The sequence below is a fragment of the Bos indicus x Bos taurus genome, chromosome 19 (assembly GCF_003369695.1).
Source record: "Bos indicus x Bos taurus breed Angus x Brahman F1 hybrid chromosome 19, Bos_hybrid_MaternalHap_v2.0, whole genome shotgun sequence".
In the NCBI taxonomy this organism is placed as follows: Eukaryota; Metazoa; Chordata; class Mammalia; order Artiodactyla; family Bovidae; genus Bos; species Bos indicus x Bos taurus.
In genome coordinates this window covers 49,766,674-49,794,576 of record NC_040094.1, presented here as the reverse complement: position 1 = coordinate 49,794,576, position 27,903 = coordinate 49,766,674, and the positions used below count along the sequence as shown (strand labels likewise).

The window sequence follows — 27,903 nt, the reverse complement described above, 5'->3', positions numbered from 1 at the left end:
TCTGGGCTAGACCTGGAAAAGGGCCCAGTGGTCTCCCTGAAGTGTCAAAAACCAGAAAAAGGTGAAGTCAAGAGAGTGCAGGCTGAGGCATCCCAGTGGAGGACCGCGGCGGGGGGGCGGGGGGGCGGGGGGCGGGTACCATCCTTGAAAGGGGCGAAAAATCGGCAAAGGGGGGAGGGGCGAGAAAATGGCGGATCCCGGAACGCCGGCAGGCGTTAATACCTCTGCGCAGGGGCGGAGTGATTAGGTCATAGAGCGGCTCCCAGCATTCTCTGCGGCGGAGGAGGCGGGCCAGGCTATAAAACCGGCTGCCGGGACGCGGCCGGCACCTCATTCATTTCCACCGGTCTCTTGTTGGGCAGCCTTGGCTTCTGTCATCGTCGTCCCTCCGCCGCTGTCGCCCCCTCAAGGCTTTGCCGTCGCCGGAGCCACCTCCAGCGACTCGTCGCACCCGATTCTCTCCGCTTCGCTTCCCGCCAACCGCAACCATTGACGCCATGTCGGGTTATTCGAGTGACCGAGACCGTGGCCGGGATCGAGGGTGAGTGTGGGAACCGACCTGTCAGGCCCGGCGGGTGGGGGATGGGAGACCGATGAGGGTTGCGGGGGTGGGGTGGTGGGGGGAACTCGGCTTCTATAGACTATTCTTGGGCCTCCGCCGTCGAAAAGGGCTTGCGCCATTTTGATATTTGTCCAAACCTGGAGTTTTCATGTTAACGGTCCTCAATATTCCTTTTTGTTTGGGAGGGGGTATCGGGACCTTGATGATTTGGCAATTGTTCGGAGAATTTCGAGCACATTTTTCGAGGGGAGGAAAGCGCGGCGCTTCGAGGCAAAGTTGCCGCTATTAGATGTAAGCTTACAGGAGTTTTACGGAATCTGGGGGTTCTGTGGGTGCCGAGGGGGCCACCTCCGAAGCCGTTAATGCGGCGATGTTTGGAGGGTGGCCGGCGCCGCGGGAATCGGCCATGTGGCCGAGCCGTGGGTACAAAATGCCGGCGGCGGACATGGCGGCGGCGCCTTTGTTACCCCGCCCGGCGGAGGAGCTCAAAATGGCAGCGTCGAGAAAATGTGGCGCAGAGAGAAATGAGAGACAAAGGGGGAAGCGCCGCCCCAGCGGGAACGCCGCCCGAAGGACTCCGCCCGGGCCGGGACTCCTCCCCCGGTAGTCTCCAGCTCCTCCTCCTCATTTTCCTTTCGTTATATAATTTTGCTACCTTGGTAGGAAGCCGTTTTGAGGGATCCCTCAACTCTATTGGCTTGCCTACTACCCCCGAGACCATCCTCAGTGTTCTGCACTCACTGCCTGTGTTGTTCCGCTACCTATTAAAACCAGAGCTCTTTGGTTCAGGACAGCTGCTAAGTAACATCTGTGTTAAGCTTCTGCTTTATTGGCTTTTTAAGGCATTTAATTCTTTTGCTCGTGGGAAAGAGTAGTATCTACCAGCTGTTGTCTGTCCTTGTATCTGAACTCCTAGAGCTTGGCCAGCCAGTTTCCGACCTAGTAAATCCCGGGCTGTTGATTTGTTTTCAATGGTGTGTGTACTTCCTATAACGGGAAATGAGGGAGATGTGGTACTAACTGTGGCTTTTGAAAGAATGACCGTCACTGAGAACAGCACTTCCACCTCCAGAGTCTTTCATTGAGTTTTAGCATGTGCGCAGGGATGGTAAAATAAGTCTGTACATGTTTGAAAATGCAATTTTTTTTTTCTCTAATTTTAGGTTTGGTGCTCCTCGATTTGGAGGTAGTAGGGCAGGGCCCTTATCTGGAAAGAAGTTTGGAAATCCTGGAGAGAAACTGGTTAAAAAGAAGTGGAATCTTGATGAGCTGCCTAAGTTTGAGAAGAATTTTTATCAAGAACACCCCGATTTGGCTAGGCGTACAGCAGTGAGTAATTTCATATGGTTTTTTCAGGCTGTAACTCAAGTGACTTTTAAGTTTGACTAGAAATGTCTTGCAAACTTAAAGGACTGTTAATGTAGACAATTATACACTTAGGGGTGTATTGGTTGTGTGTTTAGTTAGGGGGAGTCCTCATGAGATAAACTGGATTTTTATGGTTTTTTTTGTAGCAAGAGGTAGAGACATACAGAAGAAGCAAGGAAATTACAGTTAGAGGTCATAATTGCCCGAAGCCAGTCCTGAATTTTTATGAGGCAAACTTCCCTGGTAAGTGCTAGTTTTCCCCACCTTTTAAAAAAAATTCCTTTTCTTTTGGCATTATTGATGTTTAATTCTTAACATTACAGCAAATGTCATGGACGTGATTGCAAGGCAGAACTTCACTGAACCCACAGCTATTCAAGCTCAGGGATGGCCAGTTGCTCTAAGTGGATTGGATATGGTTGGGGTAGCACAAACTGGATCTGGGAAGACTTTGTCTGTAAGTTTGGGAGAACTTTTGAGTTATGTAACAGGTCCTGAAGAAAATGGATTGGGAGTTAAAAGAAACCAGAAGTGTTTTTAATGTGACTTCATTTTTTTGCTTTTCTCTTGTATAGTATTTGCTGCCTGCCATTGTCCACATCAATCATCAGCCATTCCTAGAGAGAGGTGATGGGCCTATTGTAAGTGTACATTGTATTCTCTTAACTTTGTTAAAAGCATAGAGATTTGTGGAATATACAGCAGAGTAAAATTGTGGTGGTTTTATATATAGTTATGTTTTTCAGTGTAGGAAGGGACAAAGCTGCTTTGGGTATTGCCAGTGTAAATCATCTACCCGTGTAGCAATAGTAAATTAGCACTTGAAAACTAGAATTCAGGACTCTCCTTAAGGTGTTCCGCTTTCTCTTTCCTTAGTGCTTGGTGCTGGCACCTACTCGGGAACTGGCCCAACAGGTACAGCAAGTAGCTGCTGAATACTGTAGAGCATGTCGCTTGAAGTCTACTTGCATTTATGGCGGTGCTCCCAAGGGACCACAAATACGTGATTTGGAAAGAGGTATGTAACCAAAAAGGTTTTATTTGTCACTGATTATGCAGAAAGTTCTGGATGTTGTGGTAACATTTGTGTGTTTAATTAAAGGTGTGGAAATCTGTATTGCAACACCTGGAAGACTGATAGACTTTTTAGAATGTGGGAAAACCAATCTAAGAAGAACCACCTACCTTGTCCTTGATGAAGCAGATAGAATGCTTGATATGGGGTTTGAACCCCAAATAAGGAAGATTGTGGACCAGATCAGAGTGAGTGTCCTTTTAAATGTTGTGTCATGTCTTCAAACTAAGCTGTAAATTTGTTCTTGAAATACAATGACTTTTTTTTTTTTTTTTTAAATCTAAAAATCTGTAGCCTGACAGGCAAACCCTAATGTGGAGTGCTACTTGGCCAAAAGAAGTAAGACAGCTTGCTGAAGATTTCCTGAAAGACTATATTCATATAAACATTGGTGCACTAGAACTGAGTGCAAATCACAACATTCTTCAGATTGTGGATGTGTGTCATGACGTAGAAAAGGATGAAAAGTAAGTGACTAACTCTGAAAACAACTCTACAAGTTGAGTCACTGTTGCACAAGTTATCTTAAGAGTGACTTTCAGTTGGGTGGAATCTAAATGCTAATTTGAAATCTGTCATGTTGAAAATTGTTTTGCTTCCTTCAGGTAATTGGCTATCACTATTTTTTTTTTTTAAATTATTAACAGAAAGAGTATTGTCTTGTGGTTTAAGGGTAAAGGGTAGAATGGTTAAAAAGGTTAAGCAGGTGTTCTCTTGTAGCCCTGTGAGTAAAAGTTGGTGGTCTGCTCATAACCATGAACTTTTTAAAAAATTGAGAAAATTTTTCTTTCAAGGCTTATTCGTCTAATGGAAGAGATCATGAGTGAAAAGGAGAACAAAACCATTGTTTTTGTTGAAACCAAAAGAAGATGTGATGAACTCACTAGAAAAATGAGGAGAGATGGGTATGTGTGGTTGTCCTCCACTAAAGCAGATATTTATTGGAGCTGAGTTCAGGAGAAGGGGCAAAGTTTAATCAGGGTTGATAGCTCTGAGTTTCAAAGATGGAAATGATCTGGTAGTATGCATGTATAGGAAAGACTGTGTGTACCTTGTTTCAGATGGAGTTAAAAGGGTTTGTGACCAAAACCGTTAAAGCACATGGTTAAAATCTACAAGGATTTAAATGCCAGTCTCTTAATGTAATTTTTCTTTAATTTAGGTGGCCTGCCATGGGTATCCATGGTGACAAGAGTCAACAGGAACGTGACTGGGTTCTAAATGGTAAGTATTTTAAGTGCGGGGTCCCACTCCCACCCCCCAAAGACTTAGAATACCATTCATATTGATGGTTATATATGTGCTTTCTTTTGCAGAATTCAAACATGGAAAGGCTCCTATTCTGATTGCTACTGATGTGGCCTCCAGAGGGCTAGGTTAGTACAAACTCGAATTCATGGCTTGGTTTCCCAGAAGATACCCATATAATTTTTTTAAAGAAAGTTTATTGCTTTCTTTAACCTCTGCATTTTTTCTAAGTTTTTTTCATATAAAGGTGCAGTCTTTGTGGCAAGGCCTAGGCATGACAATCGGAGGACTCGAGGGGGATGGAGGACTAGTGATCGGCTGGCTGCTTCCAGTCGATTAGAGAGGTGAAAAGCTGAAAGTGTGCCAGTAATCTTCAAAAGGCAGAACATACCACCTCTGCCCCGTAAACTGTTCTCTCCGGGGGAAAAAAATGGAAGTTATCCTCACAGTTCACTGCCGTGGTATTTCTTCTGTCCCATGCTTTGCATGACTGCCATGGTACAGCATTGTTTCAAACTGTTTACTGTGATCTGTGGGTCTTTGAGTTTCAGTGAGTTTGCTGAAATGTCGAAGAAATATTTCCAAACTTCAATGTTCAATGAAATTTTTGTTCAAGTTTGAAATGGAGAGAGCAGCTTTAAAAGGTACTAAAAGCCTTTTACAAATTGGTGAGTACTGGCACATAAGATCTAGAGCAGGAGCAACTTCTCACACGTAGTCAGTGGGAAAAAAAGCAGTGCTTTGAAAGTTCCTCCCTCACCTACACAGTAGTCGTCATGTCGAGACCTGCCAGAGAGAGACACATTCTCAAGTGAATCCTGGCTTCTTGGAAGCGCTTGCCTAGACGAGACACAGTGCATAAAAACAACTTTTGGGGGACAGGTATGTTTTTCTTGCAGCTGCGGTTGTAAGGTCTTGGCAAGACAAGCAGTGTGGCCAGAATTTTGAACTTCTGATAAGTGTGTAACGCAAAGGACCATGTACATTTTTGTTGAAAGGTCCTCAAAATGAGAGCACACGAGGAGGTTGCTGTGAACTTTTAAGTGGCCCTACTGCGCAGAAGCATTCAGATGTCACTTGATGATCTGTAAGGGGACTTGCTAATTTGGGACTGTTAGGAAATACACACGTCCTTTGGACACGCTCCATCATTGGGTGGGTAATAAGGTATACAGATGACGTGTGCTTTTTGTTTTTTTTTCTTCCCCCCCTTCAACCTCAATGGTATTCCTACAGGGAATGGATAACCATTTTAACTGTATTTTTTGCAGCCCATACCTTCTTGGGAATACAATTGTCTAACTTTTTATTTTTGGTCTGGCTGTTGTGGTGTGCAAAACCCTGTACATTGCTATTTTGCCACACTGCAACACCTTACAGATGTGGAAGATGTGAAATTTGTCATCAATTATGACTACCCTAACTCCTCAGAGGATTATATTCATCGAATTGGAAGAACTGCTCGCAGTACCAAAACAGGCACAGCATACACTTTCTTTACACCTAATAACATAAAGCAAGTGAGCGACCTTATCTCTGTGCTTCGGGAAGCTAATCAAGCAATTAATCCTAAGTTGCTTCAGTTGGTCGAAGACAGAGGTTCAGGTAAGACCAACCTTTGGTAAGTGGGTGTGGGGTCACATGATTATTTACAAGTCCATTTGGATGGGATTGGTGGGTGAGGGCAGAAAGAAGTTGAGAAAATACTTCTCAAATTGAGCTACGAAATTCTTTTCTGTGTTAGTAATGATTGGTTCCATGGAAATAACCGGTTGGCAATTTTTTTCTTGACAGGTCGTTCCAGGGGTAGAGGAGGCATGAAGGATGACCGGCGGGACAGATACTCTGCGGGCAAGAGGGGTGGATTTAATACATTTAGAGACAGGGAAAATTATGACCGCGGTTACTCTAGTCTGCTTAAGAGAGATTTTGGGGCAAAAACTCAGAATGGTGTTTACAGTGCTGCAAATTACACCAATGGGAGCTTTGGAAGTAATTTTGTGTCTGCTGGTATACAGACCAGTTTTAGGACTGGTAATCCAACAGGGACTTACCAGAACGGTTATGATAGCACTCAGCAATATGGAAGTAACGTTCCAAATATGCACAATGGTATGAACCAACAGGCATATGCATATCCTGCTACTGCAGCTGCGCCTATGATTGGTTATCCGATGCCAACAGGATATTCTCAATAAGACTTTAGAAGTATATGTAAATGTCTGTTTTTCATAATTGCTCTTTATATTGTGTGTTATCAGACAAGATAGTTATTTAAGAAACATGGGAAATGCAGAAATGACTGCAGTGCAGCAGTAATTATGGTGCACTTTTTCGCTATTTAAGTTGGATATTTCTCTACATTCCTGAAACAATTTTTAGGTTTTTTTTGTACTAGAAAATGCAGGCAGTGTTTTCACAAAAGTAAATGTACAGTGATTTGAAATACAATAAATGAAGGCAATGCATGGCCTTCCAATAAAAAATATTTGAAGACTGAATTAAGTGGAAATGGTACTTTATTTTACATATATAATGTCATGTAAAACTTTGCTTAGATGGTCTTTTTTTTTTTTTTTTTTTTAAATCATAAAACTAAAATTGACTGCTCCTTTCTATAATTTCGTTTTGGGAAGTGGGGAGATCAGAAGGCCCTTCTTAAAGTGATCTATTCCTATTGTAAGGATTAAAATGCAGTTGATTTAGGTTGATTAGCAGTTCTAGGCTAAATTGCACAAAGGCTTTCTTTTGGTGCCTCCCCAAATCAGGTGAGTCATTTAAATAGTCTTAGAGGGGTGAAAGGAGATACTAAAACAGGAAACAAGTGTATAGCCCCACCCTTAACTTAGATTGCTTAGTGAGAACATGGATGACTGTTCCTTTTGCAAATTTGTAATTTGGGAAAAGTCTTCAAATAACTTTTCAAGAGATTATATTTGTGCTCTGGGCTGTACTATTACTGAGGCTGAAAGACTTCCACCCTTGAAGATGGTTGGCCACAAGCTAAGATTGAATTCATGTCCTGTGTTCTCCTGCCAAGGGTAATACAGAAAGGCTAGTCTTCATAGGCCTCCTGGGGCTCTTACCTAGTCAAACTAGGAGTCATGAATGGCCAGTAATTGAGGGAACTCTGGAGGACTTCAAAATGTAAAATAGGATGTAAGAAATCCTCAAATTTAACGGGTTAACCTAGAGGAAGCCACATTGCCCAAAGCACAGTGACTGTGATACAGATCCTTTTGTTGGATCAACATGGGTTTATTGCTGAAGAGATCTGGTGGGTAGCTTTAACTGTGTCTCACCAACCTTAATACTTCATTTGAATGTTTGCAAGGAGAGGATAGGGTTTTATGAGACTTCATTTTAAACTATGGTTATTGAGGCTTTAATTGGTGTTAATGCCTTAGCTCTAAAATGTAAAACAAACTAGAATTTTCCAGGGACAAGACAAGGAATGGTATTTTTAGGACTGACACTGAAAACTGATGGACCCTTTAGTAATTTAACAGTTTTCAATAGCATGATTAGTCATTCATTATGACTCTTAAAAGGAGCTTTTGGGGGTAGGTTGAAGTATTTATTACATATTACTGTTTAATGTCTAAAGTGGGCCTTTTAATTTGTAAACACTGGAATGATTGTGGGGCTGTGGAAAACAAACTATTTGAAGTAAATTTTAAGACAGTCCACTTTTTAGCATGTGTGTTGTGTCCAGCCTGTGGTTGTCTTAATAAATGTGATTTTTCTCCCCATTCTCTCTTTTATTTATTTGCGTTGTAGGCCTCGTGTGTGTTTTCTGGGAGTGGAAAACACGTTAATACTGCCCAGCCTCACTGTTAATACAATTGCTTTTCATATATACTGATCTACTGACTTTTTAACAGACTTACATGTTCTTGTATGGAGCAATTTTCTGAACCTGTCACACGTGATGAATTTTCACTGTTCTTGTGTTCTCTTAACTCAGTTGCTAGACTGTCCTCTTCATAAACTGCCTTTTCCTGGTATTCTAGTAGAATATAGTGATTTGTTCTTCCACCTGGCTTAGTCGTCGTAGCCACTTACGGGAAAGTCTGAAGTAGAACTATAATGCATTTTGAAATAAACCGTTTTCTTTAATCTGGGCTGTACCACTATCAGGGCTGATGTTTTTTAAGTGGAAGTGTGAAGTCACAAGCTCCTGGAAGGGTCTTAAGGGCCCTCTGGTAGAACAACTGTAGTGTACGCCAGTGCTTGGTTGTCTGGTGCCGCCTCATTAACCTGGAGAGTTTTTAATACTACTGGGCCATTCTCAGCAGTTTTTTAAGTGTTTTCAGGTGATGGGTACAGGTGGCCAAGGGCATCCTTTTTAATATATGTAAAGGGACTATACTTGATCGTCACAACGTCCATTCACGTACTTCCAGGAGAGGACAGGGAGGATGGTGACAGCATTTTTAGTAGAGATGCACAAGAGGCCTGGTCTCTAACATTCAGGACTACACCCTTTTTTTAAAAAGGAACTAAGGTTTTCGGTAACACGACGTTGAGAATGCAAATTACCATTTAAATAAGGTGTATGTAAACGGAAATGTGCAGAACACCTAGGTATTTTGGCAAAAGCAAATAGGAAAATAAAGCTGATTCTACTGGGAACAGCGGGATAGTAAAAAGCAGATGGCAATGATCTTTCGGTGCTGAGGACGGATTAAAAGAGCAGCAGTCTGAAGGATCTAGACCTTGAGAAAAGAAGAGGAATCCTGTATTCACCTGGACGAAAGGGATGGGACGGCGGCGGCCGGAACGCAGTGACGTACTTCCGTGGGAGGGACCGGTCTCCGCTCACGCTCACTTCCGTCGCGCCTGCGCAACTGGACCCTTGGGCTCGCCCTGTTGTGGCGGTTTTTTGGGATCAGCCAGTTAGTAGGAGACTGCTCTGTAACACCCGAGGGCGATGCGCTCTGCTCCAGCCATCAGAGCTTGCCAGAGAATCTGCCGGTGCCTGTTGTCTGGGTTTGGGGGTCAAGTAGATGGGAGGCAGCCGGAGCAGTTGTCGAAAGGGACAGGCTCCTTCGTAGGGCCCGTGAGGTCGCAAGCGGAGCTACCCCGAAACGAGCCGAGAGAGGCCCCCGAGTCTGGTGGTGAGGGGAGTGAGCCGCTGGTAGAGATCTGTCGGAAGAGACGTTTCCTCAGTGGCACCAAGCAGCAGCTTAGCCGAGATTCTCTTCTAAACGGATGCCACCCCGGCCTTGGCCCCTTGGGCATAGAGTTGCGGAAGAACCTGGCGGCCGAATGGTGGTCCTCAGTGGTGGTGTTCAGGGAGCAGGTGTTCCCGGTAGACGCCCTCCATCGTGAACCAGATCCTTCGCTGCCGGTGGACAATGGCTTCAGGTTAGTTTCTGCAGAAACACTGCGCGAAATCTTGCAAGACAAAGAGCTGAGTAAGGAACAGCTAGTAGCATTTCTTGAGAACTTACTAAACACTTCTGGGAAACTACGGGAGAACCTTCTTCACGGTATGCTTCACGATTTCATGCTTCAAAATAGGTGGGGTGGAAAGGCAATCTCGCTCGATTTCACGAATTGCAACTGGCCCTTTAGTCACGTGGAAAGGAAATTACCTGAATCTGTCTTCTTGACGTAGTTGGGTTTATTGACAGTCTTGCTACCTTGGAGACAACTGGTTCATGGGATCGTTATTGTTTCTTAAAAGAATCTGGTTCAAGGATCTAGTAAAGCTGTCAGTTTCCCAAGGCAACCGTAGTATTTTGGAGTTCAATTGAGTAGTCCTAGAATTAGGACCTAAGTTAAATCGCGTGTTTGAATAGTTGGTTCATTGTTACTAAAATACTAACAAGTATTTCCACAGTTACTCTTTTAACACACACACACACACACACACACACACACGACTTAGCAAGAGCTCGTTTTGGGCCTTCCCCTGGTAGTTGGTTCATTGTTACTAAAATACTAACAAGTATTTCCACAGTTACTCTTTTAACACACACACACACACACACACACGACTTAGCAAGAGCTCGTTTTGGGCCTTCCCCTGGTAGTTGGTTCATTGTTACTAAAATACTAACAAGTATTTCCACAGTTACTCTTTTAACACACACACACACACACACACACACACACACGACTTAGCAAGAGCTCGTTTTGGGCCTTCCCCTGGTAGTTGGTTCATTGTTACTAAAATACTAACAAGTATTTCCACAGTTACTCTTTTAACACACACACACACACACACACACACACACACACACACACGACTTAGCAAGAGCTCGTTTTGGGCCTTCCCCTGGTAGTTGGTTCATTGTTACTAAAATACTAACAAGTATTTCCACAGTTACTCTTTTCACACACACACACACACACACACACACACACACGACTTAGCAAGAGCTCGTTTTGGGCCTTCCCCTGGTAGTTGGTTCATTGTTACTAAAATACTAACAAGTATTTCCACAGTTACTCTTTTAACACACACACACACACACACACACACACACGACTTAGCAAGAGCTCGTTTTGGGCCTTCCCCTGGTAGTTGGTTCATTGTTACTAAAATACTAACAAGTATTTCCACAGTTACTCTTTTCACACACACACACACACACACACACACACACACACACGACTTAGCAAGAGCTCGTTTTGGGCCTTCCCCTGGTAGTTGGTTCATTGTTACTAAAATACTAACAAGTATTTCCACAGTTACTCTTTTAACACACACACACACACACACACACACACACACACACACACGACTTAGCAAGAGCTCGTTTTGGGCCTTCCCCTGGTAGTTGGTTCATTGTTACTAAAATACTAACAAGTATTTCCACAGTTACTCTTTTAACACACACACACACACACACACACACACGACTTAGCAACACACACACACACACACACACACGACTTAGCAACACACACACACACACACACACACGACTTAGCAAGAGCTCGTTTTGGGCCTTCCCCTGGTGGTCCAGTGGTTAAGACTCCAAGCTTCCAGTGCAAGGGTGTGGCTTTGATCCCAGATCAGGGAACTAAGATCCCATATGCCGCATAGCCAAATTAAAAAAAAGAGCTCGTTTTTCCAGAGCAACAAGAAAATGCCCTCCCTCAGTTTTTCGTACTGATCTACATAATCTGTTGTTTGAAGAGCCCTTCAGGTAATTTTTGAATTGGCAGAATAATAGGACTGATCAAGTTTTATAAGTGATTCTTGAGTGAATACACAGAACTTTGTAGGGCACAGTATACCTTTAATGTTAAATAGTACATGATAGTAGAGATTCTGGGGGGGGATTAGATTTTTTTTTTTAAAGCATCTCATCTTTGCAACATGTTATCCTTGCCTTTTTTTTTTTTTTTTTTTTTAATTAATTGGTACTAGGAAGTAATTTGGAGAAGGCAGTGGCCACCCACTCCAGTACTCTTGCCTGGAAAATCCCATGGACAGAGGAGCCTGGTAGGCTGCAGTCCGTGGGGTCGCAAAGAGTCGGACACGACTGAGTGACTTCTTTCACTTTTCACTTTCATGCATTGGAGAAGGAAATGGCAACCCACTCCGGTATTCTTGCCTGGAGAATCCCAGGGATGGGGGAGCCTGGTGGGCTGCCGTCTGTGGGGTTGCACGGAGTTGGACACGACTGAAGCGACTTAGCAGTAGCAGGAAGTAATTTGAAATAACCAATGTCCATGGTCTGTGAAAATTAGTACTTACAACCTTTTAAAGATTTCCTTAATAAGACAAACTTAAACTGTGGAGTAAATGTGACCATTTTGATTTGAACTACTTTAATTATTCATGATGGTTTTACTTTGGGGAAGTTAAATCACTTTTCATTACCATGTTCCAAAACAAATCAATTTTTTATTTCCTATGAGAAAATGAAACACAGCTGTCTTAGATTCATGAAAGTATTTACTGATGAGCTAGACATTCTCTTCCCTTTAAGAAACTTAAATCCATGCATTTGCCTAATCTTTTAGTTGTCTGGTGCTTCTGGCTTTCAAGTACCAGTTTGCCATTTCTTTCTATGCCCGATGCCCTTGCCTTCTCTATTTCATATCTGAACTATTGTGGTAGCCTCTGGCTATGAATACTTTGGCCACCTGATGTGAAGAGCTGACTCATTTGAAAAGACCCTGATGCTGGGAAAGATTGAAGGAGAGAGAAGAATGGGACGACAGAGGATGAGATGGTTGGATGGCATCACCGAGTCAATGGACATGAGTTTGAGTAAACTGCAGGAGTTGGTGATGGACAGGGAAGCCTGGCGTGCTGCAGTCCATGAGGCTGCAAAGAATCGGACACGACTGAGTGACTGAACTGATCTAAGTATGAATGGTTTTTAAAAATTCTCAGCCATTTTATCTCCAAAGATCGCTACTGCCCTGTTCTCTTTCTTCTGTCCTGTGATTAGTTACACATATGTTAGACTTCCCCCATCTTGTTACCAACTTTCTTGAACACATTGATCACATTTCAAAGTCTGGTCTGATAACTCAGTTATGCCTGTTTCTAGTATCTGTGTTACTCTGGACTTTTGTTCATTTGGACTTTTCTCTTGATTTTCTAAGTAATTTGTGTGTTAATTGTAGAGATAAATTGAGGCTCTGGGTGACGTTTTCTTCTATCTGTGGGCTAGCGGATGGGGATTACTTTTGCTTTGGGCAGGCAGTTAGGGCATATTTATCCAGAAAGTTCATTGACAGCTTCGTTTGCACTTGACCCCTAGAAGGCAATCCTTTAGGTGTCCCTAGTGAAAGGCTGGGGTGTTCGCCAGGGCTTGTCTTTCTTATGACCTTTGGACTACAATTTTTATACTTCCCAGCCCTATACGATGTCCGTTTCAGCTTCTCAGCTCTGCTACTTCAGATGTGAAAGTGAATTCACCTCTCTACTCTTCCTTTCTCTCCAAATCTTGGACCCTCGGTCCTTACTGCCTTGATAGCTCTCTTGTGTCTTTAAACAGATTTTTTAAAGTTTCTCGGCCAAGCTTTTCTTGTCAACAAGCTTGCCAATTGTTATGGGAAGTGGAAATCTCAAGTAACTGTTGAACACAGTGTTGTCATTTAGTGGGATATAATCTAAGTGTAAGAAGTCTTGAACTTTGATTTATTCTAAGTAGAAATGTTGGAATTATAATTCTGAAGCTATTTTACATATATTTTGTGCATGCCTGCTCAGTTGTGTCCAACTCTGAGCAAATAGACCCATGGATAGATTTAGTAGGAACCAAGATTTTCACTGTAAGAAAAAAGATACAAAGCAGATAAGGATAAACTTTGTAATATTGTTTGAATTGACTATCAGTATGAACTTATTTTAAAAATACATATTTCCTAACTTTTCTTCATTGAAAAGGCCTAGAAACAATGACAATAGCAACGAGCACACCTAGAATTAAGTTTCTAAAAGGAACCAGTACTTGGAGAAATGGCTTATTCCAGGTCTGGGGCAGGGACAATATAAGGTGACTTTGGGACAGTTTATGGTGCTAGAAAGCAAAAAATTACTAGAAGACTAAGTATTGTTGTTCAGTCGCTAAGTTGTGTCCGACTCTTTGTGACCCCATGGACTGCAGTGCACCAGGCTTCCCTGTCCTTCACTATCTCCCAGAATTTGCTCAGATTCATGTCCATTGAGTCAGTGATGCCATCCCACTATCTCACCATCCCCTTCTTCTTTTGCCTTCAGTCTTTTCCAGCATTAGGGTCTTTTTCATTGAGTTGGCTCTTCCCGTCAGGTGGCCAACGTATTGGAGCTTCAGCATCAGTCCTTCCAATGAATATTTAGGGTTGATTTCCTTTAGGATTGACTGCTTTGATCTCCTTGCAGTCCAAGGGACTCTCAAGAGTCTTCTCCAGCACCACAATCCAAAAGCATCAGTTCTTTGGCACTCAGCCTTTTTTATGGTCCAACTCTGATATGCATACATGACTACTGGAAAAACCATAGCTTTGACTATACTATACAGAACTTTGTCGGCAAAGTGATGTCTCTGCTTTTTAATACACTGTCTAGGTATGTTGTAGCTTTCCTTCCAAGGAGCAGGAGCGGGAGTCCTTTATGATAAAAGGACATAGATACTGGCTTGAAGGAGATTCCCACTGGCTAAGTTGGGGACAAATTGAACATTAAAATAAATATTGATGGTAATGGCTGAGAACACATTAAAAATCTAATCCACAGTGTTAATGAAAAAAATAAGTAATTAAGGCTCTTGGTGTAATTCAGGCTCTTGGTAGAAAGAGGAGTTGAAGAGAGTTTGTTTTAATAGGAGCAGTGCAGTAAATGTAGAAGGAACACTAGAATAGAAAAACTACCTTTGTAATCCTTGATACGATAATTCAAGCAGGGGTCATCAGTGAATTCTAAAAGATTGGGTGGAAGATTTTTGGGGAGTAGGATAATAGTGGGGAATGGATATTCACTGCCTGAACTAGTTAATCTAAATCTGGTTTCATTAGAAATGGGATCATTTGATACTAGGTTCCTCCTATTAGGATGCAGTAAGACAAAACATATCAACTAGGTAGTATTCTTGCTAAAAATGATTAACCCAAATTAAATCATAAGGGAACATTCAGACAAGTCTAATTTGAGATTAATCTGTGACTGGCCTGTACTCAAATCAAAAGTCAGTGTTATTAAAAGCAAAGTTGGAGAAATCAGAGAAATAGTCTAGATTTAGAGTGATTTAAGAAACCTAATCAAAATGCAGAGCATTTATTAACCTTAATTAGGGAGAAAAAGACAGCAATAAATGGCATTTGGGGTGACAGAAAATAAAATATTGATCATATGTTAGGTGAAATCATGACATGATTAATGGTGTAATAAAGGTGTACAGTGAATAGTTTTAATTTTAGGAGGTGCCTGCTGAAATGTTTTGTGGTGAACAAGAAAAATGTGGCAAAATGTTTACAGTTGGTGAATCTAGGTGAAGGATTTACAGATGTTTATTGTACTATTCTTTCAACTTTCTTGTAGATTTGAAAATCGTCAAACTAAAAAGTTGGAGAGCACTACTTGAAATTAAGTGGTAATCAACTAAGATCTACTTGAGCTCCATGTTACTATTACTTATTGCTGTGTTAGCATTATATTATTAATTTGTCTATAAATTGACCAAAATGATTGGGTTTATGCAACAGATTTATACAATGACTGATTTATTTTTTAACAGGTGCCTTGGAGCACTATGTTAGTTACCTGGATCTGGTAAACAAGAGGCTACCTTTTGGCCTTGCTCAGATTGGAGCGTGTTTTCACCCTGTTTCTGATACTAAGCAGACACCTGATGGTGTTAAAAGGTACACAGAAAATGGCATATAACTTGGCCTTGTGTTTAAACAGTCACTTTCACTTTGGGATAGACTATATCATTTTCAAATAAATGATTGTCTTATATTTCTCATATCTAAAGAATCGGTGAAAAGACTGAAGCTTCTCTGGTATGGTTTACTTCAGCAAGAACTGCAAGCCAGTGGCTTGATTTCTGGTTACGTCATCGACTCCTATGGTGGAGAAAGGTACTACAATAATTAACCTTTAATTTAATAATGAATAGGCAAATTGGCTAAGTAAGAAGTAATACTTCTCTATAATAAATTAAATTTTATTTGATGTAGCTATGTTATATTTATGAGACAGCTATAAAAATTAACAAGTACATATAAAAAAAACTCTTTGTAATGATTTTCATTGTTCTGTAAGTTACTTTGGTAAAGGTGTTTGTTGATGTTTTGGTCAGAAACTTTTGTTGGTAAGGCTTCAACAAAATAAAGTTCAAATTCTCTTACCTGGCATTCCTGACTGGTATAGAGTTTGACCCTTGCCCACTCTTACAACTTTAGCTTTTCCTCCCAACCTCCATGAACTCTCCATGTTAGTCAAACGGTCCTGTAATTTACAATCAAGTTTTAATGTAAGCCTAAGAGAGAAAAGCTGAAGTAAGCATTTTTGTCTTGCCATTGTCTTATTACTCTAACTCTCAGAATCTCCAAATACTCACCTAAACTAAATGAAATGATCACAAATACTCAGGCTGTTTATGGAAGGATGAGAATGGTATGTGATACTTTCTTCTGTATCTAAGTTCATGGTTCCTTCCCTTCTTTTTAATTGACCACAGAAAGGCTAGATAGCATCAGCAGTTATTCTCTGTAATTCTTTGAGATTAAAAAACAGTATTTTTAGCAGCATAGTCACTCATATTTAATTCAACTTCACAGTTCTTATGTGGAACCTGACCCATTTCATTTCAGTTGCTGCAGGCAACTTTACTTTCTAATGTTCATTTTAATATGTTAATAAGACAAACTTTCCTTTCCAGTTTGCTATGAGTCCATCTAACTTCAGCAGTGGAGATTGTCAGGATGAAGCAGGCCGAAAAGGAAACAGACTTTACTACAATTTCCCCTGGGGAAAGGAGCCAATAGAAACCCTGTGGAACCTAGGAGATCATGAACTTTTACACATGTATCCTGGAAGTGTGGCTCAAGTACACGTATGTTTTCCCTTGTGCTCCTGTGTGTCCTTTACCCAGATTCTCTAACCATGATCATTTTTAAGATATACTTTTTAAAAAACCCTCTGACTTGTACATTTTATTATGTTTTCAGATTTTATTTATTAGTTTTCTGCCGTGTCAGGTCTTCGTTGTGCACAGACTCAGTTGCCCCGTGGCATGTGGAATCTCAGTTCCCAGACCAGGGGTCGAACCCTTGTCCCTGTGTTAGAAGGCAGATTCTTAACCACTGGACTACCCTGTGATTGTTTCTGAACCATTTGAGAATTAACTGTAGACATGGTGGCTGGCCCAAGACTTCTCAGTACTTCAGTATGCATTTCTCAAGTATTACAAGGACTCACCTATATAACTGCAGTGCGGTCATTATGATCAGAAAAGTAACAGTAATCTGCTATTACTGTCACATCTACAGAACCCTTCAAATGTAATCAGTTATTCCGATCTGCCCTTTATAGGTCCAGGATCCAATCTAGGATTGGGTTTCAAGTAATTGTCATGTGTTCTTAGTCCCCTTCAAATGAACAATTCCTTTTATCTCTCCTTGTCTTTCATGACCTTGACATTTTTGAAGAGTACAGGCCAGCTGCTCTGTAGACCGTCCCTTGGTTGGAGTTTCCTTCAAGTGTTTTTTGCTAGGCATGCCACAGAGATGGTGCCACCCTCTCCACAGTGCATCGTATCAGGAGGCATGTGATAGCCGTTTGTTACTGGTGATATTAACCTTTATCACTTGATTAAGATGACCCTCCCAGGTTTCTCCATTGTAAAGCTGATAAGTATTTTGAGGTTATTCCTTGGCAAGTAATTAATAAGTCTTTTGTGGGCAGATACTTTACGTAAAAATAACCTGTTTCTCAGCAAATTTTGACCTGCTGATGTTACAGCATCTTTTTTGCCCAAATCAATGATTACTGTGAGGGTTGCCAAAATGATAACTTTTAAATTAATTTCATCATTCTGTCTAGATTTATTGGTCAGTTTTATTGATCAGATTTATTGATCACTGATTCTGTAAGTCTAAAATGTGATTTTAGGAGGTAGTTCTGCTGAATAATGCTTTATTTTTGTTGTACTTTTCTATTGAGGGCCGAGACGGGCGGAAAAATGTGGTTCCTTCTGTTTTATCTATAAATGGAGATCTAGACCGAGGCATGCTGGCCTACCTCTATGATTCTTTCCAGCTAACAGAGAACTCCTTTACAAGAAAGAAAGATCTTCATAGAAAGGTACTTTGATATTTCAGAGACAGCCTTGGGAAGTTAAAAATACAGGTTTCTCCCCTCTTTTTTGTGTTAGCGTACTTGGTTTCTAACATAAAGTCTGAATAATAATTTTTTTAGTGCAAGTAATTGAAATATTTTTCAGGTTTCTTAGAGAATGCGGCCACAGGAATAATAAGCAGGTTCTTGCAGAATTAGAACCGGGAATCCCTACTGGGTAGCCCCAAAGGCGTTTCTGTTTGATCTTGGGCAGCTAGACAGCTCTCTCACTCTCAGCCCCTGAGCCTCTTAACTGATGGCTTCCACTTACATCAGAAGCAAAATGTTAAATAGGAGTAAGACAGACCAGCCAGACTTGTGATATTGACCTCTCAGCTTCTGGTCTGACCCCAAGTGGCTGGTCACTGGATCACAGGAGCAAGCCATGGGTCTGGGTCAAGGGAAAGGCTTATTTTAGGATGTGCAGTTTTAGCATTCTTACGGGCTCAAAATCAAGAGAGAGAGGAGGAGTTGCAGCTGTAGGAGAGAAATGAAATGCCTAATGGAGCAAAATTTTGGAAGTAACAAGAAGGATTAAGACAGAATCAAGAATACATGTTGCAGGGGGAGGTGGGTTGTCTTGAAAAGGGTTACTTTAAACAGCAGGGAGGAAAAACAATAGTATAGATAAAAATAGGCTGCCAGGGCTGTTTAGCCCTTGAAGGAAGCTTTACTCACATCCTTTGTTTTCTTGGGGAATTCAGAAGCAAGATTGTTAGCTTAAAATGTGGAGGAGTAGGGGTTTAAGTGGCAAGAGTTTAGAATAGTCCTATTCCCCTCAACTGTGACAGGGAGCGTCTCTAAATCAAAAGTTTTAACATGTTGAGTGCTCACCTGGCATCAGACACCATGAGCTTGTAGCTCCACTCTGCACAGTTAGTGATTTATTATGCGGTGTTCATTTAGCCTGATGTGGCCATTCTGGGAGTTGGGATTTATGGGGCATTTGTGGCAAACAAACAAGGGAGATCCCTTCTTTCTCTTATACCCTACTTCCAAACCATCAGCAAAACCTCTTTGACTCTGTCTCCAACATATATCTTGAATCTGGTCTTTTCTTACCACCTCCCCTCCTTGAACTCTGATCTAAGCCACCGTCATCCCCACCACCCTGCACTGAGTGGCCCTTTTGAACATTCATGTTACTCGGCTCCTCTGCTTTAAACCCTCCAGTAAGCTCCTCTTATTCAGGGGAAAAGCTCAAGCCCCTTAAAATGTTTTACAAAACCTTTTTCTTTTTGACCTTCAGCTCGTCTCCACGTTACTCAGTCTGCTCCAGCAATACAGACATCATCGTTGTTTCTAGAACATGCCAGGTGTGCCCCCAGAGTCATGTCATTAGTTCTCCCTTTGTCTGAGTGCTCTTCCTCCAAACGCACAGGTCTTGCCCCTCAATCCACTTTCAAGTCTTTGCTCAAATGTCACCTCAGAGAGGAGACTTTCTCTTATCACCTTATTTAAAATTGCAAACAGCCCTCCCCTAGCCCACCCCTTGCCAACACATATCTTCTTTCTTTCTTTTTTTCCTTTTAAGCACTTACTACCTTCAAATATAGAGCTTCCCTGGTGGCTCAGATGGTAAAGCGTCTGCCTGCACGTGGGAGACCTGGGTTTAATACCTGGATTGGGAAGATCTCCTGGAGAAGGCAATGGCAACCCACTCCTGTACTCTTGCCTGGAAAATCCCATGGACAGAGGAGCCTGGTGGGCTACAGTCCATGGGGTCGCAGAGTCGGACACGACTGAGCGACTTCACTTTCTTTTCTTTTCCTACCTTCAAATATATTACTTTTTTATTTTGTTATCTTCTCCCCATCGTGAGGGACAGGGATTTTTGTCCCCACCACCTAGAACTGTTTCTCATACAAGTGTTAAATGGCTGAATGAATGTGTAGCGTGATGGGTTTTGGCAGAGAAGGTGCGAGTGATAAGGCGCATGGCGCAGGCTGGGTAGTGAAGGCAGTGGTTCCTTTGAAAGGGCATTTCAACTGAGGGAAAATGGAGTTGTCGGGAGAGAGGAGAGCATCAGATGGATGTATTTCTGCAGAATGCCTAAATGGAGACATCTATGGCAGCTGAATCTTTACATGACCTTTTATGACCTCAGCTAGCTTCCATTTTCACACAGAAAATTTTAACTGTTGAAGCAGCTTCGTGTTGGTTGGTGCTTGTCCTTCTTACCCCTGCTCTTTAAATTGTTTCAGGTGCTTAAACTTCACCCTTGCTTGGCGCCTATTAAAGCTGCTTTGGATGTGGGACGAGGCCCAACAGTGGAACTAAGACAGGTGGGTTAAACAAGCTTCAGTGTCTGGATTTCAACTGTAACCGCTATTCCAAGTAAATGAGTAGTTTGCCATCTAAGTTTTCTTTTGATTCATTAAAAAAATCTTTAACTGAATAATGAACTGTGGATAAATACTGTGATTAATTAATGCAATTTGAAATATAGCATACAAAAGAGACTGAATACACTTGTGTGGATTTTGCTGTTAATGTCATGCTCAGTCATAATTGCATTTTTTAAAATGAGTATACATAATTTTGGTGATCAAAATATTTGTACAGAAGTCTAGTGAGTAACTTCTTACCTTTTCTCTTTTTAACACTTTTTTTTAAATTGGAGGATAATTGCTTTACAGTGTTGTGCTGGATTCTGCCATACAACTCGAATCAGCCATAATTATATGTATATCCTCCAGCTCCTGAACCTCCCTCCACTCTCCCACCCACCCATCTAGACCATCACAGAGCAGCAGATTGGGCTCCTTGTGTTATATAGCAGCTTCCCACTAGAGAGCTACTTTACACAGGATAGTGTTATATATGGGCTTCCCGGTAGCTCAGCTGGTAAAGACTCCACCTGTAATACAGGAGACACTGGTTTGATTCCTGGGTTGGGGAGATCCCCTGGAGAAGGGATAGGCTACCCGCTCCAGTATTGGGCTTCCCCAGTGACTCAGATGGTAAAGAATCCGCCTGCAATGCAGGAGACCTGGGTTTGATCCTGGGTTGGGGAGATCCCCTGGAGGAGGGCATGGCAACCCACTCCAGTATTCTTGCCTGGAGAACTCCCTTGGACAGAGGAGCCTGGTGGGCTACAGTCCACGGGGTCTCAGAGTCAGACACGACTGAGCGGCTCAGCACAGCAGTGCCGTATATGTCAGCGCTGCTCTCTCAGTGGGTCCCGCCCTCTGCTTCCCTCACTGTGTCCGCAAGTCTGTTCTCTGTGTCTGCATCTCCATTCCTTCCCTGCAGACAGGCTCATCAGTGCTGTTTTTCTAGCTTCCATATATATGCATTAATATACAATATTTGTTTTTCTGACTTCACTCTGTGTAACAGGCTCTAGGTTCATCCACCTTACTAGAACTGACTCAGATCCATTCCTTTTTATGGCTGAGTAATATTCCACTGTGTATATGTACCACAGCTTCTCTATCTATTCATCTCTCAGTGGACATCTAGGTTGCTTCCATGCCCTAGCTTTTGTAAATAATGCTGCAATGAACATTGGGTTACATGTGTCTTTTTGAATTGTGGTTGTCTTAGGGTATATGCCCAGTAGTGGGACTGCTGGATCATGTGGTGGTTTTATTCCTAGTTTTTTAAGGAATCTCCATTGCTGTTCTCCATAGTGGCAGTATCAATTTACAGTCTCACCAAGAGTACAAGAGGGTTCCCTTTTCTCCCTGTCCTCTCCAGCCTTTATTGTTTGTAGATGTTTTTGATGACGGCCATTCTGACCGGAGTGAGGTGGTATCTCATTGTAGTTTTGATTTGCATGTCTCTAATACTGAACGATGTTAAGCATCTTTTCGTGTGTTTATTGGCCAACTTAACATTTTGATACTTGTTGGTATCAGCACAAGCTCTAGATTTGCAATCTTATTTTATTTTTTACTGTATCTGGTCAAATTAAATACTCTTAAAAAAGCCAGGGCCCCTTCAGCAGTCATTTCTGTCTGGGTGACTCAGACCGTCCAGAACTGAGTGAGGACTCTTGAAAGATTAACTGGCTTTCTCAAGCTCTTGGGGAGGGTCTGGGAAGGTGGTGATACTGAGCTCAGGGAAAGGGAAAGAGAATGGCTTGATGTCCACATTTGCCCCCAGGATTGAGGAGGACTTCCCAAACACCGCAGGAGGTACCAAGTTCCTGGGGAGTTTGTTTTTTCCGCTTGCAGGACAAAGAAGAGCTCTGCCTCTGAGATTTTCGGTGCCCTTGCAGGCCCTGCTCTGCTTTGCTTGTTTACAGGAAGAATGGTGCTGCTTGGCGCCTCCCGCGTTGTACCGAACGAGTGGTGTCGAGGAGCATCCTGTTCTGTTTTTAACTTTTTCCTCAGCTTTATGACAGAATCCTTATGCCTGTAACTTTCTGGGCCATGGAAGAGGTTTTGTGGGTTGTTTTTACAGGGATCGGATTTGGGGGTAAAATGAACACGTAGCCTTAATTTCACTGTATCGGTTAGCTTGCTTTCCAAACTGGCTGCACCTGTTTGTGGACTGTCTGTGGCGTGAGGGCTCTCATTCCCCCACATCTTCACCTTAATCATGCTTTTCTTTCCTCTTCCACCTTCTGTTAGGAAGAGGTCATTTTCTGCTGGCAACCACTAACTTACTAAAACTCATATTAGTCTTTTTCCTCTTACATTCTAAGATTTATTAATATCTTTATTCTCATTTGTCCCCAAAATACCATATACCTTAACACCCATTTACTTTGCTCTGGTTTTTCCCTGGGAACTTGCTAGAAATGCAAATTCTTGCCAAACCTGCTGAATCAGAAACTCTGGGGTGAGGCTGAGCCATCTGTGTTTTGCAAGCCCTCCAGGTGTTACTGAAGCTAAAGTTGGAGACACAGTGCTCTAGTGCAAGCACAGGCTCTCATGTGACCCTTCCACTCACCATTACCTTCCCCATCCCCACCACGGACATTTGGTAAAGTTTGCGAACAGTTTCGGTTGTCACAAGGTAAGGGAGAGTGCTCCAGGCATCTGATGAAGGCAGGGATACTGCTAAACATCTTGTGTCGGCTGCACCAGTGAGGAAAATTTTGCTTTAGAGTTTTGGATTGTTACGGGCATTTTAAATTTTTCTTTCTTTCTTTCTTTTTCATCACCGTTTTTAAAACAGTAAACTGTCGTTTACTCATTATTATTTCTGTGTTTTCCATCAGGCTTTTGTCTCTAGCATTCCACTGACGCTAATCAATCATTCTCTGTTCCTGAAACATTTTCTTTAGTTGGCTTCAGGAATACCACTTTCCTAGTTTTCTTCATACTTTTCTAGCTTCTTCTTACTTTTCTTTGATGTCTCTTCTCTTCAATCCTCAAGTCTCAGATGAGTTAACATAATCCTTTGGACTTACCTGCTTTTTTTTTGATAGACTCTGTTTTGCTTTTGTGTTTTGAGTGATGATAATAAAAATTCTTAAGTTTAGTATAAAAATCTCAGAGACTTGCATTTAGTATTCATGGCTCAGACTGTAAAGAGTCTACCTGCAATGCAGGAGACCTGGGTTCGATCCCTGGGTTGGGAAGATCCCTGGAGAAGGAAATGGCCACCTCTCCAGTGTTCTTACGGAGAAGGCAGTGGCACCCCACTCCAGTACTCTTGCCTGGAAAATCCCATGGGCAGAGGAGCCTGGTAGGCTGTAGTCCATGGGGTCGCTAAGAGTCGGACACGACTGAGCGACTTCACTTTCACTTTTCACTTTCATGCATGGAGAAGGAAATGGCAACCCACTCCAGTGTTCTTGCCTGGAGAATCCCAGGGACGGGGGAGCCTGGTGGGCTTCCATCTATGGGGTCTCACAGAGTCGGACACGACTGAAGCGACTTAGCAGCAGCAGCAGCAGCCAGTGTTCTTGCCTGGAGAATTCCATGGACAGAGAAGCCTGGCCTGCTGTGGTCCATGCAGTCTCAAAGAGTCGGATACGACTAAACAACTAACACGCCTTGCAGTGTTTAAGTTCTTAAGAAATATACAGTTTATAAATATATAATATATAAAATTATCAACAATATTATGTAATTAAAAGGATTTATGCCCATTTTAAAGATTGAAAAAGATGATAGGTGGTTTCATGAAAATAGGGTACTACTTCTAGCTACTTTTCTCTCTTTCATATTCAGAGTTTTTGTATTTTTCCCCAGGTTTGTCAAGGGCTGTTTAATGAATTACTGGAGAATGGAATTTCTGTGTGGCCTGGTTATCTGGAAACTGTGCAGTCTTCACTGGAACAACTTTATTCAAAGTGAGAATTATCTTTTTGGTTGCTAAAAATAATTGTATTTATTCAGAGTTTTTGATTATCTGATGTTTCTGTACTTTATGGGTAACAAACCTCTTCTGAATATGTATATATAATGTAGTTTAAAATTATTCCTAACTGTTCTGTTTACAGAACCACAAACCCTTAGTTAATTGCTACAGCAGGAAGCAGTACTCATCAGGTATATTTACCCATGTGCTATGTGAAACCTCAGGACTCCTACCATGAAGTATGTGTCCCTGAGGTTTTCAGTTTATCAGGAATGGAATTACTCCTATTAGATGCGTTTGTTGAATCAGGACTGTGGGAACCTGAGTGGAGTGCCTTTTTCTTGCTCGTTCTTATGGTTCATTCTCAGGCTGAGTGGAAGGTAATTTCATTCCAGAGGACAGAGAACAGAGAACAGGTTTTCTCAGTTGATTGGTGCCTCTGTTTACCTGATTACTTAAGACTGAAACCTGGATATTGTCCTGCATTCCTACCTCTCCCTTACCCGGTCCATCACTGACTCTTGTCTTCCTCCTAAATGTATCTCACGTCCATTTCTCCCCATCTTCACTGTCCCTACTCAAGTTAAGGTTACTAGTATCTCTTGGCTGAATCATTGAACTAATCTCCTAATCGATCTCCCTGTCTCTAGTCTTAGCCTTGCTATTTCCAATGACTTCTATTTTTCAATAAAACAGTTCATTTCCCTTACTTTGGGGTTTTTTTTGTGTTTTTTTTTAGCTTTTTGTGTCAAATACATGTCTTTTAGGTGATAAGTTGTGAAGCTCAGTGTCTTGTTCCTCAGTTCTCTAGTAAATTATTAAATAGACCTTTCAGAAGAAAAACAGGTTTCTAGAGGTAGAGCAGCTGATGGTTTTATCATATATAAAATGAAGTAGTAGTACTTGAACCTTCCAATGTTCTCAGTTCTAAAGTCTTACCCTTGGAGTCTTAAGGACACTATCAAGTTAAGTTTGTTCTTTACATAGTAAAGGTTTTATGTCTCAGGATATTTATTTGCTTTGTCCCAGAATATGTTCATTCAGATAAAGCACCTACTATATTTTATGTACTTTGATACAGCAACAAACAAGACAGCAAAGTTTCCTGTTCTTGTGATGCTTATATTGCCAGTGGCTAGAGTAGACTATAGACAAGTCAGTAGATAAATAAGATAATTTCTGGTGGAGTCCTACAAAGAAGAGAAATAGTAATGACCTAGTGTGTGACTGAAGCAAAAAGAAGGCCAGTGTGGAATGTATTCAGTTACTGCTAAACTAGAAACTGTAAGTTAGCATACTAAGTTATGTATCAAACATGGGTTTTGGTATCATTTGTTGTGCACTGGATCTAATATTATTGTAGTTGTATAAGAGAGTTGGGTCTAAAATAATTTTCTTGGATTGTATCCACATACCAAAAGGCCGAGGTTATTCTGAGGTTCATACATAATATCATCCCAGATGTTGTTTTGAGATACCAATATTTCTTTCTTTTTTTTTTTCCTGATAGTATTTATTTCTTATATTTTATTTTCTTTTATAGCTTCCAAGCTATCACAATATGTCAGAAATTTTCTGAAGATTTTACTTTGAAAATGGTTCAGAAACTTGAGAAAACTGTTTTTGGGTTTAGCTCTCCAACACTGCCTTTGAGTTTTGTGGCTCTGGAAAGTGACATTGATTCCAGAGTAATTAATGCTGGTAATGTAGTGAATTTCCAATTTATATTTGTGCTCATATGTTTTGGTTAACTATTTTTTCTTAGATATGATGAAATGAGTATCCTCTTCACAGTGTTGATTACTGAAGCTACTTTGGAGAATGGATTAATACAGTTGAGAAGCAGAGACACCACAATGAAGGAGATGATGCATATATCCAAAGTAAAAGACTTTTTAACTAAATATATATCATCAGCTAAGAATGTATAGATTTCAATATTTGTATAATAAATATTCACCTTTCCTAAGTTGGTTGTCTTATTTAACTTTCTTGTTGTTTAACCCTTTTGCACTTAAGAAGTGGATGTTTTTGGTGCTTTGTTTTTTCATTGTTTTTACTACTTCTTGATGTATTTCATGGTATCAGGAATATTTTCAACTATAAGAAAAAGACTACTAGATTAAGCAAATTGGGGATTGTTTTTCTAATAACAAGCGATCAAGGGTTTAGACTGTCCGGAGCTGGTATAATTTTTTCCTCTATAGTAGTTAGGGACCGAAGCTCTTGCTGTCTTTCCACCATCTTCAGTATATGGCTTATATCTGTCTACTTGTTGCTTCTTGGTCACAAGGCGGCTGCTGTATTTCTAACCTCAGCTACACTCTAGTTAGAAAGAAAGTCAAAGAGATAAGAACTAGCCAACCATGACTCTCTCCCTTTTTAATTAGGAAAGTAAACGCTTTCCCAAACATCCTAATCAGAAGACGTGTTTACTTTTATTCATCAGAACTGAATCACACGATCATTACTAGGCCAATCATTGTCCAAGGGCATGAGGATATCATGATTAATTTGGATCAAAGACACTTTATCCTTTGGTGCTACAGTACTGTCTTTTAGTCTCTGAAATGGGTTTTGTTGTCAGGAAAGCAAAGGTCTTTATGTACACTCTCAGATATCAAAGATTAACCTAAAACTAAATTAGAACATTTATTGATTTTTGAAAAGCAAGCTAAAATAAATGTTAAATGGCGTAGTCTAATATTAGTATCTCATTCTATAAACGTTTATGTGCTGATTATGTTTGTGTTGACTCTGTTGTCATTGCCAACTTGGCAGATATCCCAAATGATGATTTATATACAGTGTCTCGAAAGGTTGGCTAACTTGTCTGAGTTGACCTTACCTAGTAGGTTTTTAGTTTTTGCTCTTGGGGAGAATTTCAAACACAAAGATATCTACAGGACAGTATAATTAACTCCATGTGCCTATCACCCAGTACCAATAACCATCAACCTATGACCAGTCTTGCCTCATCCACCCAACACCACCCTTCCATATTATACAAAGCAGGTCACAGCTATCATTTCGTTTGTAAATGTTTTAGTTCAGGATCTTTTGTTAACCATTTTCATGCCTGAAAAAATTAACACTAGATGATATTAAGGAATTTTTGAGAATTTTCTTGAGTGTGATCATGATATTATGGCTTTATTTTTCTTTTTAAAAATCCTTATCTGAAAGACATGTACTTAAATATTTTTGAGTAAAAATATATGATATCTGAGACTTGTTTTAAAATTTAGTTTTAAAAAAGTGGTAGAATATAGGTGAAAAATAAGGATAGTCCTGAGTTGTTGAGTTATGGGTACATGGGTTCACTGTCCTGCTTTTTGTGTATGTCTGAGGATTATAATAAACAGTTTTAAAAATCATATCTGTAGTATCAGATATCCAGTTATGGGCTTCCCTGGTGGCTCAAATGGTAAAGAATCTGCCTGCAATGCAGGAGACCGAGGTTTGATCCCTGAGTCAGGAGCATCCCCTGGAGAAGGAAATGGCAATCCACTCCAGTATTCTTGCCTGGAGAATCCCATGGACCTTAGGAGCCTGGTGGGATCACCCATGGGATCACAAAGAGACACGACTGAA

The 27,903-nt window shown here is 41.2% G+C and overlaps 2 protein-coding genes across 3 annotated transcripts; both read left to right on the top strand.

Moving 5' to 3' along the window:
- The first annotated feature begins 194 nt into the window (after positions 1-194).
- Positions 195-6,754, top strand: DDX5 (DEAD-box helicase 5). Its single transcript, XM_027517694.1, has 13 exons — positions 195-541; positions 1,726-1,891; positions 2,077-2,173; positions 2,254-2,387; positions 2,506-2,571; positions 2,807-2,948; positions 3,033-3,193; positions 3,300-3,472; positions 3,800-3,910; positions 4,168-4,229; positions 4,322-4,381; positions 5,634-5,858; positions 6,048-6,754. Exons 1-13 carry the CDS (start codon positions 498-500, stop codon positions 6,449-6,451), a joined length of 1,845 nt encoding a protein of 614 aa, XP_027373495.1. The 5' UTR covers positions 195-497; the 3' UTR covers positions 6,452-6,754.
- Positions 6,755-8,398: 1,644 nt separating this feature from the next.
- Positions 8,399-27,013, top strand: POLG2 (DNA polymerase gamma 2, accessory subunit). 2 transcript variants are annotated; one of them, XM_027517695.1, is made up of 8 exons: positions 8,399-9,748; positions 15,443-15,569; positions 15,683-15,788; positions 16,592-16,765; positions 17,875-18,015; positions 20,253-20,333; positions 24,201-24,301; positions 26,075-27,013. In XM_027517695.1, exons 1-8 carry the CDS (start codon positions 9,187-9,189, stop codon positions 26,238-26,240), a joined length of 1,458 nt encoding a protein of 485 aa, XP_027373496.1. In that variant the 5' UTR covers positions 8,399-9,186; the 3' UTR covers positions 26,241-27,013. The 2 variants fall into 2 exon arrangements, with proteins under 2 accessions (XP_027373496.1, XP_027373497.1); XM_027517696.1 differs by lacking the exon at positions 15,443-15,569 and having other exon boundaries at positions 8,402-9,623.
- The last annotated feature ends 890 nt before the right edge of the window (positions 27,014-27,903 follow it).